General features: G+C 40.0%; 1 protein-coding gene across 3 annotated transcripts in view; it reads right to left on the reverse strand.

Annotated features, from left to right (window-relative positions):
• SLC30A7 (solute carrier family 30 member 7) overlaps nucleotides 1-22,924 on the reverse strand; it is a 36,365-nt gene continuing 13,441 nt past the window's right edge. For 2 of the 3 annotated variants that reach the window (XM_054979348.1, XM_054979350.1), the window contains exons 6-11: nucleotides 22,394-22,555; nucleotides 20,761-20,811; nucleotides 17,969-18,104; nucleotides 5,240-5,330; nucleotides 3,700-3,849; nucleotides 1-2,914 (exon numbers count right to left, since the gene is read on the reverse strand). In XM_054979348.1, the coding sequence (XP_054835323.1) occupies nucleotides 2,867-2,914; nucleotides 3,700-3,849; nucleotides 5,240-5,330; nucleotides 17,969-18,104; nucleotides 20,761-20,811; nucleotides 22,394-22,555 (638 nt within the window). In that variant the 3' untranslated portion in view covers nucleotides 1-2,866. The remainder of the gene's footprint in view (nucleotides 2,915-3,699; nucleotides 3,850-5,239; nucleotides 5,331-17,968; nucleotides 18,105-20,760; nucleotides 20,812-22,393; nucleotides 22,556-22,924) is intronic. The other variant, XM_054979349.1, reaches the window with a different exon arrangement.

Consider the following 22,924-nt stretch of genomic DNA (forward strand, 5'->3'; position numbering starts at 1 on the left):
TATTTACAACTATACTCTCTTTAATGCATAAGAAATACATTACAGTGATCAAAAACAAGCCTTAACATTCACATTATTCACTCACCAGTATTGTCACAATTTCAGATGTAAAGTTAACACGTCTAAGCCCCCCCATCTCCAATGATAAGTTGCTGAAGTAAGGAAAATGTAGAAATCTCAAAAAACTTTTCACTGACTTTGGAAAAAAGAGAATGCCCAGTCCTTTGTGTTACTAGATGGGGAGATACTTTGTCTTCTTTCTAAGTCTTATTCCGCTAAATTGAATAGCTTGTATTGTGATAGAGATGAACCTGCCCATTTTGTTTACTGGGTAATAAATTTGCTGCACTGGAATATGGGTTGTACCAAAGCAATGCAGTACAGTAATCTGCCTTCAAAGACAGATAAATGCAAATTTTAAAGCTGCATGTTTGGTAGAGTATTGGTATGTGCCAGGGCTAAGAAAAGTCAGCAGCAATAAAGACAATTCCTTGCAGAAAGTCCATAAGCAAATTGAGAACACTGAAAGGAGACTTAAGCAGCCACACCCAGTAATTTAGCATGCACTCACAGGTGCTGGAAAACTTCATCTGACCACACTGTCACACTAGGTGCTGAGCTGGACAAATGGGCAACCTTTTAAAACTTTTTAATGGCTGACAGCCATTTCACAAATTACTATGTTCCTCCTGCAGGTAGATCATTTCCGTAAAGACAATAGGAGTTTATTAGGTCATGCCTGAAGTGTGGCACAGACATTTGGCACAGTGCCTACATCAGGTGGGCAGTTACATGGCACATCACATAGAGAAATCTCTGCAGGAAAACATGTTTATCTCTCAAAGGAAAATAATAATTTATGTATGAAAAGGAATGTAGAAAAATAATGGGCCAAGATTTATCTCTGAAACTTGAACTACAGTTTGTGTCTTGGTAAATTAGCAGCAAATAAAGCACAACTAGCAATTAAATGGCCCATAAAAGATTAGTTAAGATCAAAATGTGTTAACATGAGTTTATAAGGGTGCTTTATTCTCCTAGAACTGCCACATTAGACACTAGCAAACTTTCTAATGCTGGCATTAGAAATACCTAAGATGGAATTAAACTTACACCGTTGCAATGTATGCATTTTGGAGAAACAACTATCAAGCAGCAAGTTCATTTTTTCTTAAGCAACCTTGTCTTGATTACTCCATGTAACTGCACAGCCTTCTGAAAAATCAGGGGAGTGATTTCTATTTCTTTAATTCTTCTCAGCTGTCCATTTAGTAAAAAGTGCTTCCTAGCACACATTCCAGTTTTACCAACATCAGATACAAAGAAAACCATTCACGGGAGCCTTGTTGTTCAGTGTCAGAGTTACCCTTTAAATGTTCCACTACCAACACAGCCCGCATTCCATGGCCATGATTCATGTGACAGGCCCCAATGGGCCTTTAAATATTACATTGGCATCAAAGGGTAAACCCATGGAAGAATATCTATTATGGAAGTTCTGTAAAGTTTAAAAGAAACCTCAACATTAAGACAAAGCATAAAAGATGGCAGCTTTGAGCAGATGTTGATTGAAGCATTAAACAACTTATTGAAAGACATGCCTAGTGTTAAGGGTCATATGGTTTTGCTGGATAACCTGTGGCTGATTTTAAATTCACCTGTAACAAACTTCAAAATATACAGGGTATGATTCAGTAAAACCAATTATGTTCCATGATAATAAACACAAACTATGGGCTGTGCTGCAGATAGAGGCTGGTGGAGTTTCTTGGGCTAAATATTTATAGGCTCTTTAAAACTGAAGTGCTTGCTAATACTAAGTACAAACATGGAATTGGAAGCCAAATTTCAGTTCATATATTGGCCTGCATATAGAAAATCTTTATTCTCCAATTAAGTCTGCCAGACATAGCACCATCTCCTCAGCCAACAAAACGAGGACGAAGTGACATATACAAAGCAAATGTGCCATAAAAAATAGGATGTCATCGAATAATCTTTACTGCAAGGCATATGCACATTAAGAAGTCTGAATATGAAAGAAGAAAAATGGAAAAGACCAAGTGATGGCATCACATTCCTGAAGGTTTTCCTCTAGCGTAATGACCATATACAGTACTTTTAAATTACTGTTAGAGAGCCGAGGCACTATCAGTCTGGTCATACTTCATGGTAGTCAAGCACTTTGTAAACAAACTTCTTGAAATCATTTTACCTTTGTATTATAAAAATGACGAGTAACCTCCATAGAAGTTTAAAATGTAATAGGTAAGAAGTTCGAATATCAACTGCTATGCAATTACACATAAATCACACCAATCACAAGCAAGAATTCTATTGGGTACACGTAGTAGCCATAAAAATTAATAAAAATTCTCCAATGTTCCATATCTGTGCTGGCAGATATTTTGATAGAAAGGCACTAAAAACCCAATATGGTTTGGTTCATTAAGTTTGCAAAAGTACAAACAGTCTTAACGTATAGTTAGGTTGCAGAATGTCAACCACCACTGTGACATATGAACAAAATAAGATTTTCTTTAGCCTCCTTCCCCATGACAACCCTGGCTTTGTGGGATTGAGCACTAACTTCCACAGCTTTGAAAAAAGCATAACAAATTATTACAATACCACATTATTAAGTCTGTTGCTGGAACTCAGCAAATAATCCACAAAAGTTTGGGGCTCATGAAGATCCAGGTCCATACCCTTTCCATTTATTTTCTGTATGTAGCCAAAAGTTGGTAGTCTCTATTGGCTTTTGGAGAAACGTGGAGAAGAAGGGGTCTCTGTTCCAATGAAAGTATGATGTCTTAAATCATCAGTACTAGAAAGCTTTGGTCCAAAGAGAACAGTAAGATTTGTACTACATAGCGGCAAATTCAATCTGTACATAGAGTTGTCTTACTCCAGCCTACAAACAGAGAAGAAGCACATTAGAAAACAATTGTACAAATAAAAATCTGTTCTACAAATTTGTTTGCTGTGCTTGTTTTACATGGGCTAGGAGGTGGCTAAGGTATTCACCACTAGCCACTTGTACTGGATGGTGTTTGGAGTAGGAGGGGATCCCTATGCCAACAACTCCCCTTCCTTCCTGGTTTGAGACTAGGAGAGGGTCACAGCAGGTCGTACTCCTGAGGCCAGAGCTTGAGCCAGGGTCAGTGACAGTATGGGTAAGTAATTTAAACAACTTTCACCTCTGAAGGGGCCTCTTCAATAGCCTCTCCTTGATTCAATTCCCCAACCCCTCTAACCTTTCAGTTCTCTTTTAGTCTCTTTGCCTCTGACCCCTGCATTGGGCAGGGGGTTGGACTAGATGGTATGTAAGGCCCCTTCCAATTCTATGGTCCCCAACTCCCCACTCAAATAGACAATGTTCCCATTTCTTAAAGATGTCAGACCCCAATATTAGTAAGCTGCATTTTTTGCAGTTACTTTCAGTACATTAAAAGTGAGTATTTTTCTTGTTTAGATGCCTCCATAAAGTGTGCTCCTATACCACCATCACCCAAATTCTGAAGATATCCTCAATTGCGAGAATTAAATTTATAAACCTAACTTGGGTTTCTAGAAGCTTCAAGTGAAAAACCATCTTGCCATGTAATTTCTTAATCTTCCTTTCCACAAAAAGAGATTTCTAGTTAAGAGACATTCCCATGTTTACAGTGAGCATAAATATATGAACCAATGTGATACCTGAGTAAAAATGTTGTGAGTTTGGCTTAGAATCCACTTTGCATCGGCATCTGGAGCAACAAACAGTTTTAAAGTCCCTATGTAAACATCAGTACAAAGGGTCCAAAAATGAGGATCATGTAAACTATAAACTCCTTGCAACTGCTGAACCTAAAAAACAGAAGTGTCAGTTAGTTTTCATTTAAAAAAAACATTTTTTTTATTCAGAAAGGTTCTATGCCCCCTCTCCAGGGAACCTACTCAAGGTCACCTACAAAATAAAACAATAAAACAGCATAAAAATCATTAAAAATTCAGGAATAGAAGACCCGCCCTGACCTGGATGGCCCAAGCTAGCCTGATCTCGTCAGGTCTAGGAAACTAAGTAGAGTTGGTGCTGGTTAGTGCTTGGATTGGAGACCACTAAGGAAGACCAGGATTGCCATGCAGAGCCAGGCAACGGCAAGCCACTTCTGTTAAGTCTCTTGCCTTGAAAACCCCAGGTCTGGTAAATTGGCTGCGACTTGATGATACTTTACACACACACACACACTCAGTGTCGTTCAGACGCACTACATACACATACTTCTTTTGCTAAACCCATGGCTCAGTTTTCTATACAGCATCATACTGAGTAAGAAAAACAGTAATGCTGTGTATTTTAAAAGTGCTCAACTAATTTTGCAGTGAAGACTCAGCTAGTAAACAATTCCAAGTTTTCTAGAAAAAAATAACCATTTTCTTTTAAAAGCTGGCATTTCATCTGTAGTTCTTCATGATATTCACCTTCGTCTGTATGCATATTTGCAATATTTTGAGTTTGGATCTAATGATTCATTAATGGAAGGCAGTCACAGGTCTTCCTCACTTTCCCCAGCAGTTCCTTCCAGCTCTGGGAAGCTGATCGGTGGCACCATGGTACCCATGTGGAGTAATAGCCACACAGGTCGGACGACTGCCGGGCGGGGGATGAAATCACCCGTTCTGCCTCTTCCATTAGCTGAGCTGGGCTAATGGAAAAGAACCGCCCCTTCCTCACTGCGCCAGCCCATGTGGCTGTTATTCCACATGGGTATCATGAGGCCAGGAATCAACATTCCAAGCACTGGAAGGGGACTGCTGGTGCAAAGAGAAAGAGGAGAAGACGTGCAGTCTTCGCACAGGCAGACAGCTGAATACAAGCCTTTATTTTTAAATACTATGCCTCAGTGGCCATTTTATTAGAACTATTTTAGTTGATACAAAAGACTCTCTTGACCGTAATGCTTATAGTCTGAAAATTGAGAACATGGGAATTCTGCAGACTAGCCTACCTTTGGTGTACAGAAGATGCATGATATTTAAGGCTGGCAAATGAGAAAGTTTCTAAAAGAGACACTTCAGCAAACTGCAGGGTCTTCTAAATTAGCGAGTTGTCCAGCATAAAAAACGTACAGTGTAAAAAATAGCTCTGATCATTTGTTGAGAAAATTTGTACAGATTGCTTGGAAGACAAGATTGGGCTGCTATATTAGATAGGTGTATATTCCAAGCACAAACAGCTGGAAATGTTACAACTTACCCTTTGATAGCACTGAGGCAGAGCACTTTCCAGGGAAGGAGGTGTTCGCTGCATCAAAATTCCAATGGATTCTCTTAAAAGTGGGACAACACTGGAAGGAATTTTAAAAGTCAGTTTAAAAGTTACATCTTATTCCAAACATAGCAGACAAATGAGTACTTATGCAGCATGTAAGAATTAAATCTCGTCCTTTCCCTTAGAAACAGATGAAGATGTAAATATGTCTTTCCAATTACGTGGGGGGGGGGGGAAAGAATCCTACAGCAAAAGATTCTTAAAAGAATATGATACTGTAGATTTTTTTAAAAAAAACAGATGAATTCCAATAAAGTCTACCAACTAATGAAAATTCTTTTAAATCAGAAAAGTTGAACAAAATGTTAGTGAAAAGGAATAAACTGTCACTTTATTTGCTCTGCTATGTTTCCTGAAGTCATCCATGCTCAATATGTAGACTGTGAATGCTTCAAAGACCATAAACACTTTGATAAAATTGCCATAAGCTATCTTTAGCCCATGGGGCTCATTTTAATCTAGGGAATTTAATCTACAGGATATTTTAACCTACAATTAAAGCATTAGTTGATTAATCACTCCAATTCCTCTATCAAAATGTGTAGCCTTCTAGCAGCAATCTAATGTTTGTAAATTAAGAGGCTCTTGCTGAGGCTGAGCAATTGGATAAATTAATCAAACAGAATACAATCCTCTCCAGAGGCAACTCTAGTCTTACAATGTAGTTTAACCCTTAGCAGAAGTGACGGAACTAGACCCGCACTCTACACAAAGCAAGCCATTCCAGATGCGTGTTTTATATTTGCAAGATGGCTATTAGCAAGATCTTCTCACAGCCACATACTATATACTTCTACAGAACCAGTTATCAGGAGAACATGCTCATAAATGACCCTGCATGCTAAATCTAAGTAAAAAAGATCTACTTCGCAGGACAAATTGGTCCACTCAGCATGATGACCCACCACTACAATATTTTCATGTCGTCATAACCATGAGACTAACTCTAAATCCAGATGTTACAAAGGAGAAGAACGTATGAACTCAGCTTGTTGGACTCACATGTTGGAAAGCCTACGGTCTTGAAGGGCACTGTGCTTCCCACTTCTGATGGGGTTCAGCTGACCCTTGCTGACTCGGTTAAGAGACTAAGGCTTATACTGGATCCAGTATTACTGCTGGACAAACAGCAGCAAAAAAAACCCCACTGTCTTCCAACTTAAGTTTAACTTTGAAGATGACCCCCCCCCACTACTTTGACTTGGCTGATCTGATCACTTGGACCCAGAGCCTAGATTAATGCACTCTGTATAGCTCTCCCCTTGAAATCCTGCTTAGTGCAGAACACTGCAGTTTCCATGAGTACTGCAAAGTGTTGAGCAAAATGGTTACAGTGGGTCACCAAGTAGTCCATCTCCTCTTCTAGATCACATCCTCACAGGACTCTGACCATCTGGAACAGCTCCACTGGCCTATAACATGCAGACGTAATGATGGCAGAAAAGAACTGTTTCTTCTTTGCTGCCATCACTGCCACAGAGGAGGCTTTAAAATGAGCTTTAGCCCATGTCTTCGCAGATTTATCCCAAATATTTCTAGCCAACTCCTTTGTCTTTTCATCACCCACCACCCCTCAATAAACCAAGGGTTATCTAGACTCTATAAGGTGGGAGTGGGTGGGTGGGAGCAACCATGTCAACTGCCCAGGTCATTCAAAAAGATGTCTTGGTCTAATCAACAGCTTATTTTTTGAGAGGTTTAAACGCTGAATGTCTTAATTAAACCATTAGATCATCCTAAATGGTTAAACTTTAGATTTTTAAAAGTTCTTGAAACTTACTATGAGCCATATATAATAGCAGAAAGAGAATTAGAGAACTAGAGCAATGAATCTGATACTGCTCCCAGAGGCCTGAGGCTTTGTTAAACTGCTTTGGATTCTTGCCTATTTTAAGCAGCTTAAAATGTAAATTTAAACAGATGATGCAAAGATATGTCTTTGATTCCTGCTCTGCTGGTATACCTTTCCACCTGCTGTGAAGGAGCACTGATAAGCTGTGAAGAGGAACACGGCATATCTCTAATCTCTAGTAACAACTATAGCCGGTGACTTAGTTGTGACTCTGGCACTTTAAGAGATGGCTATGGAAGGTCATTTCAGCTACAGAATTTGGAAACTGAGGCTAGGCCGTTTCTAAAATCTTTACGGAAAATGTGATGTTGATAAAAATCACAGTTTATACTTTAAAACCAAGATCAATTTCAACAGTACTTTTACAGCAGCCATAAAAATGTACAAGAAATGTGAAAAACATTCTTGCTTTGTGTCTGGCTTGGGAAATGTTTTTCTTATGATCCAAGATAATAAGCAGAAGGGGGAGGGGTATGTCATAAAACAAAAATTAGTAGGGGCAAGTTCAGCCATAATGAAATGACTTGTCTAAAACAGCAAACTTTGCATTTTGTTGAAGTTAAGGGAGCCAGGGATTTTAGTAGAAATCATGCAGCGAGCATTTGGAAGCAATTAGGAGGTTCACTAGTGGCAACCGTAAAATTTTACCAAGCCAGTAAAGACAATTTCAATGATGAAGGGGCTTGGACAGCAAACCAAGCGTTTCACTGCTTCAAATACTAGGATTTATCTGGTTTCAAAGACAACGTTAGAGTGATCACACCATCTAACCATACAATCCATTGTCTACAGTCAAACCAAGAGATATTATTATCTTTGCATCATACCTTTGATCAGGGACAATTACCTGCAGGATCAACACCAAAAAAACATTAGAATACCCCTGTTTGGTAACAACAGTTCAACCCTAAAACCTTTTCAACGTATTATCAAGGATCTGCAACGACTCCTAGAAGATTATCATTCCCTTCTCATGAGCCTTGGAGGAAAGATGCCTGTCCTTCCGTACAGACAGCCAACTTGAAGTTATTAATCACTGGCAAACAACGGCCCATCCAATCAAAATAAAAATCCAGCAACGAACCCCTGCAACAAACCCCTTTGACAACTCCACCCTGACAGACGCTCAAAATAGTAAAGATGACGAAGAGAACTGTGGCTCTCGAAAGCTTATGCTACGATAAAGTTGGTTAGTCTTAAAGGTGCTACAGGACTCTTTACTATTTTGCGACTACAGACTTAACACAGCTAACTCCTCTGGACCACAGACACTCCAGAAACAGTATCAAAGGACAGTATCAAAGGCTCATTTTCCTGCACGTTTTCTACTGCAGGGGTCCCAAATATGCCACCGTTCTTGGCGCTCAAGAGTTTTTAGACAGTGTGTGGGGCCAGGTGAGGCTTTTGCTCAGCAAGGCTTCTGATTGGCCAATGGAGATCTAATCGGCTGTGCTGACTTTTTAAAATGTTGCTTTGGGACCACAGCACAGATGTTGAATGAGTTACTGAAAGTAAGCTGTGTACATGTGCAATAAAGTATTTTAAAACAGTATGTTCATTTTAAAAGTATCCTGTTAGGTAGAACTTCTGCCTGAAATGCTGAAGAGCTAATAAAAGAGTTATGCAGAACTTCTTTCCCAGCAATTTTGTAGCTGGCTCCACCTCCTGCAGCAAAATTCCAAAGGTGCCTGCAGGCTCAAAAAACTGGGGACCCCGCTCTACTGCCATACAAGCTATCATACGCAAAAAATGCCCTCTGCCATTTACTCTGGCCAAACTCTACGCCACCCTAACCCTATACAAGTCAATAAATGGACACAAGTCATATACTAGAAGTGGAAGCAACCTACTGGGAGAGCATCTTTGACTTCCCTGGGCATTCAATAACACACTTAAAAGTTTGCAATATTTCAACAGAAATGTTTCAAAAGAAAACTGCAATAAATTGGAAGTCATATGCAGAGCCATACTACTGGACTTACTAAAGGCTGGGTACAGTTAGCTAACTATAAAAAGTAATTGCTGTTCCTTAGAGATACACCATTCAGATTCATCCTACCTTGCTACTCCATCCAGAGTTCAGAGTGATCCACGCTATCATACTTTCATCTGTACTCTGCAAAGCAGCACCACACAGCTTATCCTGGGGAAACTGGGTCTTTTAACCCCCCTTCCCTTATTCCATCAATCCCTTTTCTAAAGTCTGTGGTAAAGTGTCGCTTGAGGAGAAAAGTTGCAGGCAGTCAATAATTTCTCAACAGGGACTCGAAGAGCCACTAAACAGAAATTAACCATTGGGTATGCATATACAACCAATGCTTACTACTATGCAGAATATGAGCCACAAGCTAGGCAGGCAATATCAACTGGCATACCAAGTAAAGACCTAAGAAACATTTCTTGAAGATCATGTGCTCCCTGAAGAAGAGGTCCTTGTTGACATCCTGTAGTGAATGTATACAATTCAGGCATGGCCAAGCTCTTATTTCACTTACAATTCTAACCTATCATACTAAATTTAGTTTCAGGTGGGTAGCCTTGCTGATCTGCAGTAGAAGAATAAGATCTGAGTCCAGTTACACCTTAGAGACCAACTAGATTTTGACAGTCAAAGCTCTCCCTTTTGACAAAGGGAGTTTTGTTAACACTAGCAATCTAGTTGGTCTCTACAGTAAAAGGGAGAAGTGTTTCTTGCCACAACTGAGAAGAAACTTCATTTAAGGGAGGTTTCACTGGTGCAATGTCTCGGATATAGTTCATTATGAAAACTGATAAACCCCGAAGATAACATCAGTTATCTAAAAGCTTTCCACTGCTCAATCAAGATGAGTAAGTACACATTTAAAGAGTAGTCTCTTTGGGGGCACTACATGAAATAAGAATATGTACTCCATATTTAAACAATTCCACCCCCCTCCCCCAGTATTGTTAGTGCTGTCCCACCAGAATCAAAGGTCAGCTCAGGTATTTAACTAAACTACTATTTTGTTAATTTTTTGTGCCTTTTTGATTAGTCACAGGAGTGCAGGAAAACTGCAACTCTGTCTTGTGGGGCAGCTCCTGCACTCAAGACTTCTCTTTGCTATTATTAGCTCCTCTTCTGACTGAAGTAAACAACAGCTGGAAGCGCTACTCAACAAGACGTCATAAGGATTGCATGTGCCAGTTGTAGCAGTCCCATGGAAGACTACAAACCTGAAAAGCAGAAGTAAACTTGACAGGCAAGTGAATCTAGACAAAGGCAGCAATAAGACGGGCCTAAATGTTGGCTGTAGCGTGGAGATGTGCCACTGGCTTATCAGGCAAACACAAATGAGCCTTGAATATTAGTACCGCTAAAAGACCTCTTTCGCTATGGGCTGGCATTCTGCCTTTACAGCCAGTTTACCGTCTATTTATTCTACCCTACGGCAAGTAAGGAAGCAGCATCTAACATGCCTAAAGACAGGAGATCCCTAAATAAAAGAATATGGTAGAAAAGCTGATCGTAAACAAAAAAAATGCCCTTGGACAGTTCCCTTACAGTAAGGAATGAGTGGCTTTACCTGTAGTTTCACAAATAGTGATGTGATAAATTATGACACTTTATAGCACAGAGCTTGTGCCGCTATTACTGCCATCCTAGGCAGAGTTAAACCCTTCTCATCTCATTGAAGTCAAGCAAGAAGTCCAGGGAAGATAACCCACGATAGCAAACAAACACAACCTTTGACAGAGAAAGTGGAAAACTGTGGGCAAGAGCTTCACAGCCACAGTCACTGTATCCAGACCACAAACAGGAAATTCACAACTGTCAGCAATTTACTTGACATTGTTGTTTTTCTTCAACAAAACCTATGTGCCCTGGAACAGATGCAGTCTTATACTGTACTTAAAGCGGGCCTCAGCTAAATTTCAAAATAATTTCCTTTCAGCTGATACATTCTGCTTCTAAAATAATCACATAATTGGGCAACTGCGTATTTCTTCAACTGCTTGCTTTTAAAGGAGCCTGACCAAAAAAAAAGCACTAAATTTGGCTTAAGTTTGGCTTAAAGTGGTCATATATCTATCATACTTGTCCCAAAATCAGATGGCTCTGAATGTAAAATAATGCCCCTAAAAATATTATGCCCTCTCAAAAACTTTTTACTAGCATACATACATGTATGTTTTCTTGATAGCACATCCGGAAAAAAAAATGAGCTTTCCTTTTGGGAAAATACAGTTGGACTACTGAAGCTTCATTTTATGCTGTCCACTGCTTTAATCACTGCCCTTTCACCAGGGATTTCTTTTGTGCAACTTGATAAGTGAACAAACAAGCATTTGCTTGGGGACAGCCCAGATGTAACAAGTGAGCTAGCACTAAATTAGCCCCCAAAGTGGGTGGATCCCATAAGAGTCACAGGAGAGCTTCTGGTGTGCTGTTCTTTCATCTTCTGCTGTCACTCCAACCTTGACACCACAGAGAACCCAAATGAGTCAGTGGGAGGGAACAAAGCAGTACAAAACTGTTCCGCCTCTATAAAGTAGTAATTAGGTACATGGAGTCAGAAAGCAGGCGTTCGGATGATGACCTCCCAATGGCACAGATGCCAAACTCTCACTTCTTCAGTAACAGCTGTGCGGTTGTGGTTGGAGTGCTGGGCAAAAACCGGAGAGACCCAGGCTCAAATCCCCATTCTACCATGAAGCTCTGTGGTTGTCTTTGGGCCAGTCACTCTCCTGCAGCCTCACCCACCTCACAGGGCTGCTGTGAAGATAAAACAAAGGGGGAGGGTGTGCCAGCCCGAGTGCCCTGGACAAAGTGCAGGATAAAAATGTACTAATAAATTATAGTAAGCGGATACATCTAAAGGGGGCAGTGGGACCCTGCCCACTGGTCCTGCCCTCTTCTATAAGAGGATAAATGCATGCACAGCTTTTGAAAGAGCCTACATGTAAGCAAACTATGCATGTGTAGATTCTCTCTGCCACAACAGAGAACCTTGGAAAAGTCGGGCACTTGATCATGATGGACCCTATTCAGACATTAGAGGGGAGAGGGAGAGCCAGTGGGCTAACACTACTCTTCCCTCTGTGTATATTCAGAAACGTCAGTCGTAATTTCTAAACAATTCCGTAATTTTCAAAGCCCATTTCGAAGACTTCACTTTGCAACAGGATTATCTCCATATCTAGCTATGATCTTCTCAAAGTAAAATTCAGTAACAAGTTTCAGGTAGGTAGCCCGAACTGATCAGGAACTGAGTCCAGTAGCACCTTAGAGACCAACAAGATTTTCAGGGTATAAGCTTTCAAGAGTTAAAGCTTCCTTCTTCAGATCTTTGTCTCTTAAAAGCTTATACCCTGAAAATCTTGTTGGTCTCTAAGGTGCCACTGGACTCAAATCCTGCAATAACAAGTTTGTATTCTACGTACACACAGCAGGGATATCCAAGAAAAGCAATTATTCTATTCATAGGGAAGGAGTTATAGAACAGTACCTCTAAAGCATAATTATACAAGGAATTTGCTACTGAATACTGGAAGAGGACTGGAGTGAGTGAGGAACAGAAACAAACAGAAAAGAAACGGCAGAACAGAACAAAGGAACCAAAGAACAGTGTTCCATCTTCACATTTATTAATATCCAGCAATCTCAAATGGAAGCTGTTATCCTGTGCACTTTTTTCTGGTATCCAGCACTTCAAACTAAAGAAAATAAAGCAGCAGAGCGAAGACATAAGGATAATAATTTAAATGCATATTTAAACAGTTCCTCCTGCTATGATTCAGCACAGTGGAGGAAGCATAGTGGCTAAAACACACTGCAGCAAGGAACTAGCAAAAGAAAACAGCAACTTGCCATGAAAATCTCATTCTATGGGAAAGCGATCACATCTTGGCAGATTAAGAATGTATGTCTCCAGTAAGCCATTGGTATAATGGTTACCGCTTTGCCCACTTAATATGCAGCCCACGCGCCCTTCCCGATGGAGCATTGTGTTTCTATCCTTTGGTGTTTCCCCATCACTATTGTGGCCTAAAGAGTGGTTTCCATGAGTACTCTTGGCAACTGTTACTCTGCACTACCCAGTGAATCCTCTGTATTGCAGCACACCCAGCACTTTTATTTGCTACTTGCAGTTTGAAAGCTTATCTGTTTCCATCTGGAGGGAAATACATGCTCGCATAAGGCGTCATGGTTTTCGTAGCAGATTAAAAGCTCATTTCTGATACAGAACTTTGCTGTTTGTTATCACCAAACCAGAGAACAGCACTGAAAAGCAACGCGTTTTAGAAGCCATTTCTTTAGGACGAGTGTTTCCATAGATAGCCTATCCATTATCTTAAACACAACTGTATTTCATGCAAATTTCTACAAGTGATACTGTTATGAGGCAACAGTTGTTTTAATGTTTAAAGCATCTGGACAAGAGGATCAGGAATCTGCATTAAGACAATCAATATTTTTTCTTTTAAAATGTCTTTAAGGGGAAATGTTCAGTTTCAACCGTTCAACGTGTTATATTCAGCTATATACTTCTGAAACGCAAAAAAAAAAGTGGCATATACCTGGCAATGAGCACTTCTAGTTAGGTAAATTTCCTAATAGGATTTTTACACCAATCTGATTTTGCTTTTTGAACCAGCTGTTACATTCACCTGACAAGTTCGAACCAATTCCTTTAATCAACTTAAAGAAAATATACACAATAGGAACATAGCCATGCGGAGTGGTTCACACACACTCCCCCCAGACTGTGTGTGCAAGTTCCAGTTCACACTCAAGACTGTACATACAGTGGAAAGGATGCATAGAACCCAAGAGGCACACTCTGTCCTGTCAGTTGGGCAGACTACACAACTGAGCCACATGTGAACTGAATTTGTAAACATCATTGCTTCAATACTCCTACTCCCAGAGGTGTCAAGTCCCATAAACCTGACACAGGAGCCTTGAGTTCAGGTGCTAAAGGCAGGGTCTTTTTTCCTCCACTATGCAACAAGCATTTGGGCAAACTCAATTCCAGTAGTCTCCTTGAAGCAGAAACATTAAAAAGTCAATTAAACATACACAGTATGTAATTCTTCCTCCAGATGATAAAAATGAAATGGGGTTGGCATGATATAGGAAGGTAACAGAAGTCAAAAACAGAGCTAGGCAGCTCTCTGGATAGTCTCTTGCCCCCAAATGATCCTATTACAAGCCAACACACATTGCAAATCTAATAATGAGAGCTGGAAGGAACATCCAATCAGGAACAAACACATTTCTTCACCACCTGAAGCTGTCTAATATAGCAAGTCAGGCTTACATCAAATAGAAGCTAGTTTACTCATACTAGTAATGTCTCGTATGCCAGTTTGGTGCAGTCATGTGGTTAAGAGTGGCAGGGCTCTAATCTGGAGAACCGGGTTTGATTCCTGACTCCTCTGACCTTGGGTCAGTCACAGCTCTCTCAGCCCCCCCTCCACCTCACAGGGTGATTGTCATGAGGATAATAACAACATACTTTGTAAACTGTTCTGAAAGGGCATTAAGTTGTCCTGAAGGGTGGTGTATAAATCAAATGTTGTTGTTATAATGTTATTACTTCAGTGTCAGCACAGTGTGCCACTTGCAATATTTCATTTGTGTATTTTAAACGATATCTTTCCAGTGCTTGATGAATTGTATCTACCAATCTACATTATGCTAAAATGGGCACAGAGTAGTAGTTTCTACGCTTCATACTATTTTGCAAATGCTTGCCTGAGCAAAAGGGTATTTCCTAGTAAACCAGGATCATTAAGAATTGTTTCCGGTAATCAGGGAAGCTGTATAAAAGCTAGTTCTTTTAGGTCATGCCCACAAGTAGAAATGTATGAATCATCATCTTTTGTAGACTTATTTGCAAGCTACGTTCGCCTCTAAAATCCCAGAGGATTAGACCTCCTGCCACCCTTTGTATTTCACTCTTATGTCCTCTCTATTTACAATTTTTCTTCCTCTTTGTAGCTGCCAACTGAGAACATCACTTCATGCATCTGAGGAAATCAACCCCAGTCCACTCAAAACCTGTGTGACAAAAAGCCTGTTAGCCTTTAAGGTGCTACAAACCTCTTTCGTGTTTTTTATTACATAAAAGTCATTTATACTGACTGGTGCAATTCCAACTCCTTACAATTGGAGGAAAAGACTCAGTCAAATATTTACAGTCTTTGAAGACCCTCATAATAATTTGCATCATAGGATATAACCATGGTATGCATACTGTCAGATTGCTGCACAGTAAAGGTATATTGACTTCTTCAGATGGAAAATATTACATGAACCTGGCACCAAACCAAGGCAATGACAGTGCAGTCCACCATCAAAACAAAAGCTTGATTTGAAAGTATAATTATGCTGACATATCTCTTTCAAGAGACCCACAAGAACGTGATTCCCTGAGTCAATGAAGCCATCAGCTCTGGGCTGCTGCTCCTGGCTGCACGCCCTAAAGTTTCTTTCAAGGTGCAAAGAACTGAGTGGCGCTGTAAATCACTGCAGGCTAGTAGTGTCAATGTGATTTAGCTTTTACACCCAAGAATATAAATTTTATAGAACTCATGACAAAGTGATTTTCCTGCTCCGCAACACACCATGGTAGCTGCTTCAAGCAGCCAGTCATGGTGTCTTCCTACAGTTTGCTTCCTTTCTTCTCCAACAGCCACAGCAGGTTCTCTCCCCTTTCTAAAGGGCTTTAATTTATTTCTTCCATTCTCAAAAATTATATTCTAGATTTTACAGACTGACAAACTAAACTATTCTACTCAAGACTTCCCAACAGACAAGCGATGTCTGATTTTTATTTGAAGCAAAGCATGCTAGCTCAAATATACTACCACCTCGTAGCTCAACTATATATTAGAACATGCACGTAAGCCTGAGGAGGGTAATATGCACACCACAAAACTGAAGTGTCCAGATTGCACAATTCATTACTGAGGTCCACACATTCAGGTCCTAATCAAGTGTGACATCCAACGCACGAAAGTGAGGGAGGGTCAAATGCAGATGCAGTATCAGTCCTCTAACCACTTGAGCATAGGGCAAAGGGAAATCAATCAGAAGCCACTGAGACATGCTGTTTTTTTACAGTTTCTTGTTGGGGCAAAAATGTTGGGACTGCCAAAAGTTGCCACGGCTTAGAAGTTAAAACTTGACTGCTAAAAAGAATATTGGCACACACAATAGAAATTTGATCAAGCATTAGGCCACTGTGATATCTTACGAAAACTAACCCTGGCTAACTTGACTGAATGCAGACTTGAACAAGTGCAGCAACAGTATATTTGAAAAAGTACATGAGGTGAGGTATGACTGCATTGTCTTGGCCATCTGAAAACACAAGCTTTAAGATACAAGTTTATTTTTGAAATAAACAAGTATATGTTTATTTAAAAGCACAATGGGCAAAAAGCTACACAATATTATATCTATAATTTATTGCTACTTATCTGTACCTGTATCACTAGTATGGGGCCATTTACCAATACACACTATTTACAATTGCTGTGTGAAAGTATAAAAAATAAGTTGTGCCACAAAGCTTTTCTTGTGCTGATTGAATGCCTATCAATTTGTAGGAATAGTAAAACAGCATCTTTCCTCGAAACAGCTAATGTTCGTAATGCAGCACGCAGTTTTTTACATACTACAGAATTCTTCCTCAGGGCAAGTTTTCTAAATAACACACTAGTTTTGCCTGAGATTCTGTCCTCTGGCTTGTAAGATAGCTCTATGAGTGCTTCATTTATAAAGGGAGTGTCTCCATATAAACATGGTATCTTTACACAAGACAAAGCTCTAATCTAAGGGAAAGATTTCCTTAAAAAGAAGACTTTTCTCTATCAGAAAAAGTAATTGTCTATTGAGCTTCTGCAATTATCTTTACATCGCCTAGAGAACAGGGCTTAGTTTAATCACCTCATGCAAGAACATTGCCATGGCTCAGTGGTAGAGCATCTGCCTGGTTCCAGGTTTGATCCATGGCATTTGTAGTTAAAAGGGTCAGGTAACAGGTGATGTGAAAGGACCTTGACCTGAGACCCCGAAGAGCTGCTGACAGTCTGAGTAGACAGTAGTGACTTTGATAAATCAATGGTATGATCCAAGGATTCAGCATATGTCAACTGTGTGTGTTCATCTTGCTACTCACCCTTTAAATTTTTCTTTTCACATACAGCTCAAAGAAGAGCCCTATGAGACTCAAAATCTCGCCTACAATATTGTCAACTTCTGTTTACAGTGTTATCTAAAAGCAACAATAATGGGAAAGCAGGTGATACTTAAAAAAGGCATCTAGCTCAAGTATCCCTTGCAATGTGGAATAGATTAAAAATGTTACCCAAAAAACAGCAGGATATCTCATCAGAAAAATACAAATATTGAGCAGCCTTCTATGAGAAGCCTGGCAGCTTAGCTTGATAAAGGACAAGCTACACAGTGTGCCAGCAGGCTGGACTCCACTGAATTTCAGGACATTCTGCTTCATTTAGTAGTACAGTACATTGGTTCATATAAGCATACACAACAGAGAAAAGATCTTTCACAATGGAGATCGGAAGGACCATTTTACAAGTCTTAAATACGCAAAGTATATAAACAAACTGGCTGCTGACTGGAGAAACTGTATATTATGGTGTGTAAACACAGTTAATACAGGACAGGAAAACCAAAGCCAAACAATTAAAAGAACAATCTTTGTCAAAGTTATTGGGATTGTTAATGAAGTGGTTCCTATTAAGATTCCCAACCATACAAGGGAGCACATGGAAAGTGCTGCTTAATCGCCTACAGCTGTACTCACCTTACTCCTATAAGCAGGGCTATCAGCATGGAGCAGACAGGGTCAGCTATCATGAGGCCATAGTTCTGCATCAGTAGTGCCGATATAATTACCCCAATACTTCCAAGTGTATCAGCAACAATGTGTAAAAATACACCTACAAGAAAAGATATGCAAGTTCAGAAGAGGTAACCAAAAAAAAATTCAGTTGGCCTTTAAATTAAATGAGAGTGACAGTGACATTTAGAAGGGCAAGAAATGACCAGTTACTTTGCAAATGTTACCATTGTGTTTATGCAGCCATGCAAGCTGCTAGTCTTCAATGACCCTCTCTCATGTTCTGATTACAGCGTGAGAGCCGCAACGTCATATTTCCTGCCCATACAGCAAAGGTGACATCAGGCCAGAAGAAGGATGTCTATCCTGCTACTCATCCCACAATGGCATCAGCAACATTTCCAGCAAGTGTTACTTTCCCTGAGTTTTGAAACTTTTCAGATTGTCCGAGTGATGCAAGGAAGAACCACACTGCTGAATTTACTGTGCCAAACAATGTCAGAAGAGACCCTGTAGCACCTCCCTCACGGTGAGAGATCCCTGCTCTCCACATTTCTAATTCATAGTAAGAGTGTGGTAACATTTCATATTAGAAGCCATATGACTCTTACATGGTTATACGTACACCACAGCATGCAAACTGAGAACTGTGACCCAAAGCTAATACATTTTTACTTATTAGAAAGAAATTTTGCCAGAAGGAAATTCTGAAACACGTCGTAAGATCTTGTGTTTTAGGTGCTTCCAATACTAGCTGTAAATGCCTTTGCCAAATGAACTACTTAAGTTCTTAAAAAAGTAAGTTACACAATTCCAGGAGCTGCCCCTAGAATTCAGGAGAACAGTTTGCTGCAATGAAAATATTAAGCCTACAGAGCCCTCTGCTGGTGGTAGTAGGTATAGCAGCCAGACACAAAGCCAAAGAATTCTTTTCTTGAACATTTGTAAAACACCCTGTGATCCTACTCCACATGTTCCATAAATATAGTCTGGACCCTATGAATCCATTCCACCAGTCCTCCTTCAACACAAGACTCCACCATTTGCGTAACAAACTCATAGGATCCAACCCACTGAGTCTTGAAAGAAAAACATCTCTTATTTCTGAAGTGACAGGCCATATTTTGGTAAGGTATAGCATTGAAGGACGAAAAAAAGATTCTAATGCATACATGGAATAATATAACAACAAGTTATAACTGATGTGTCATCTATTAAAGAGAAGTAAAGGTTACAGAATAAAAACTACCTTATTGTGCAGAAAAAAAATCTGTAAACCATATGGCACACACAGAAAGAACACGCAGCACCCTCTCTGCAGGCACATGACAGAAAAGCAAATTAGAAATAGTCTTGCAATGCGCAAATATCAAGCCGTCATATACACTCCTAACATAGACACTGCTTTTTATCATATTGTAATTGTCAAATCACACACTAACAAAGCAGCTCATGAAGCTGCAAGAAAAAAATAATTTACAACCATTAGTGATAAAAAGGTCTAAGTTATTTAACTAATTTAAAAAAAATGTTTTTTCAAATGCTTAAATTTCTTCATGGCGCAGGATCCATAGATTTCAGCAGAGGCATGTTAACAAATGCAAATATTCAAAAATTATTGCTGCTCTCTGATTAACTTGGCTCCCACCAGCATCAAACTCAAATCTGTTTGTCAATGATACTGTCAGTTAATTCAGAAGTGCTGGAGTCCTTCTGCTGCATTTAGATGCCGATCTACAAAACAAAAAGCTCAACAGGGTCTGTGCCAGGTCAACATACTGAGGCATAAAAGTCATCGCATTTTCTATTCCCTTTCAGAACACCATAGTATGCAAATTCAATGACCCCTCAAATAAAAATGGCCAATTTAACACAATCCTTGTAAGATTTCAATTCCTCAGTTGCTTCACGTTCTTCATAGCTATCTGTGAAGAGCTGGTATTTAGGAGAAAATACACTACTGCAGTCTCTACTCAAAACTACTTCATTAATTGATGGGGGGCAAAAAGGCACCTTACAAATCAATTAAATAAATACAATACATAAACATTTGCATAAAGCCTGAAAAGGTAACCCATGGCAACTCTCAGACTCTCCCTTAAGTTCTATCATTTCACTATGTACTCATTCATACTTTTCTTGAAAAGCTGACCACAGCTTATTTTTTTAACCACTTTCACAAAATTAACATGTAAAAATTAACAAATGAATTAAATCACTGACTTACATACCCATTCGTTTGGGTTAGGCAAGACTGTCACTGAGAAAAGTTACTCAGAATAAAAAGAGAGCCGGGTGGTGTAGTAGCTAGAGTGATGGACTGGGATCTGGGGAACCCAGGTTAGTTTCTCCACTCTGCCATGGAAGCTCAATGGATGGCCTTGGGCCCATCATACACTCTCAGCCTAGCCTACCTCACTGAGTTGTTGTGCGGGGAAAAATGGAGGAGAGCAGAATGATGTATGCAGCTTTGAGTCCCCATTGGGGAGAAAAGTGGGATATAAATGAGATAAAATAAAAAAATTTAAAAAGACTTCAAGCCTGCGAGTTATATCTGCAAAGTATCATTTACCAGAAGAACTGTCATTAACGTTGCGAGTAAATATTTGCTGAACAAAATCAGAACAAATTTGTTTGATCACAATTAAGTAATTTCAATATAAAATGTATTTTGTTTAGGCACACACCTCTATGGCTGTTAAACAATAAATGTGTTGGAAATCTGAAATCTGACACCCGCTATAATCATGCCATACCTTCTAAAATCTGTTTGCTGGACCCTGCAGACATATCAACTGGGTGATCATCTGTAGAAACAATAGGAAATTTATTTAGCCTATTGGTGTGTATGGACTTCAGTTCTGACACACTAAAAAGCTCCAGACTACTTTTAGCAACTACTTATACAACGTATAGCTTCCCCTCAGCCACAAACACAAAACCCCACAAATTTTTTGTTAAAGGAAAAAATAGAGGAAAGGGGGAAAAAGTGGAGAGGTGAAAAAAACACTCTCCCAAATACACAGTATGGGTACGTTTCTAGGGCATTTTTTTAAGTAAGGAAAGAGATTGGTAAGAAATAAATATTATCAGTTCAACCAAAGGAAAAGTCTTCTTGTCTGTCAATCTTGAACACAATGCCAGGATTTCCAAACAATGGCTGGTATTTAAGTACAGGATGCCACTAGGCTGAGAATCCAAGAGTAAACCAAACAAGTGAAATTCAGGGCCTTGAAAACCAACACTGAGAACTCTGATGAGAAGTATCCCATGATACCACCAGAGTCCAAACTGTTTTGCAACCAGACATTTCAATTCCCTAAAAACAAAGAGATTACAGGCCAACAGCTGGCAAGGAGCAACAGGGCAAGTGACTGTTCCTCTGAAAAGAGAAAAGCCCTTACACGCTTACATTTGGCCAACAGCATTCCATCCATGCCACTGGAAGATCTTTCCAGTAGAGGTTAAGAAATCTACAGGCCAACTAGAGCTTTGAAACGGGCATCCCTTTTTCTTTCCCCAACAGATGCATGGATAATTTTAGCCATTTCTGCAGACAAATTTAATATATATTTTATGACTACAATTTAGTATTTGTTTTGTTTCCATTCCTTTAAGCTTTTGAGAAAAGTAGTCAATGAAGTATCTTAAACACATAACACATTCAGGAAACAAGTCTGAAATTTGTGGTAAGGTATGAGCTTTCATGAGCCACAGCTACCTTCATCATATACCTGCAGAAGTGAGATGCGGCTCACAAAAGCTTATACCCTACCACAAATTCCGTTAGTCTTATAAGTGCTACTGGTCCCTTCCTCTTTTCTACTGCTACAGACAGACTAACAAGCAGGGCTCATTTCGAGGGGGAATGCGCCGGAACGCAGTTCCAGAAGTTCCCCAAAGAGGTCACATGTCAGGTGGCCCCACCCACCTGACTCTCGGCCATTTTGGGCCCATTTCAGCCCGGATCGGGCCTCTGATGGGTGCTGGATCACTCTCCCACTCAGCAGCCGCCCAATCCTGACCATTTTGGGACCCTTTTGGCCATTTTCAGCCCCTTTTTGCCACTTTGGGCCCAATTTCAGCCCTGAATGGCCAGGATTGGGTCCAAAACAGCCAGGATAGGTGATGTTAGGGGGCGTGGCATATGCAAATCAGTTATGCTAATGACACTTCCGGTGATGGCAAGGGCTGTGGCATATGCTAATGAGTTATGCCAATGAGTTCCTCCAGCTCTTTTTCTACGAAATGACCCTGCTAACAAGGCTACCCATCTTGAGATACTTTCATACTGTCTTTTTAGATCTTGCAGTACTGAAGTTGTGTGATCTTGCAACGGATCCACAACACATGACACCATCACCCCAGCCTCCTGCTTGGCAGACTTACTGTGACAATAGTCCTTACTCTGAGAGCATCCGTGCCCTTGGCTGTGGTCGTGGGAATGGCCGTGTCCACGATCGTGCTTGGAATCATGACTGTGACCGTGTCCCCCATGGCTGTGTCCATGACTGAGACTTCCATTGAACAGTGAATGGCTATGCTCATGCCCTGTAGAGAGAGATTTAATAGGGCAGTTTATAGAATTCCCTCTTTATCCACAGTGCCGAATGTCAAGTCCTCAGAGTTAATCTTGCCATTTTATTTGCCCAGTAAGACAGAAGGGAGAGAGTACAGATTGCCCAAAGTGTACTAGTGAAACAGATACAAATAAAATCTAAACGCAGCTCCTTCCATGGTGAAGAAACAGAACGTACAGCCTGCTGTCCATTAATACCACCCCAAGATCTGCAACCGAGGCAGGTTGCTATACCCTGACCCGCCAACTCTGAAACACAAGACAATTTCATCTTAGACTGACAGCAGATTTTAAAAGCCTCCATTGTATAATAATACATGTTATAATCAAATAACTGATTT

This window comes from Eublepharis macularius, chromosome 5 (assembly GCF_028583425.1).
Source record: "Eublepharis macularius isolate TG4126 chromosome 5, MPM_Emac_v1.0, whole genome shotgun sequence".
Classification (NCBI taxonomy): Eukaryota; Metazoa; Chordata; class Lepidosauria; order Squamata; family Eublepharidae; genus Eublepharis; species Eublepharis macularius.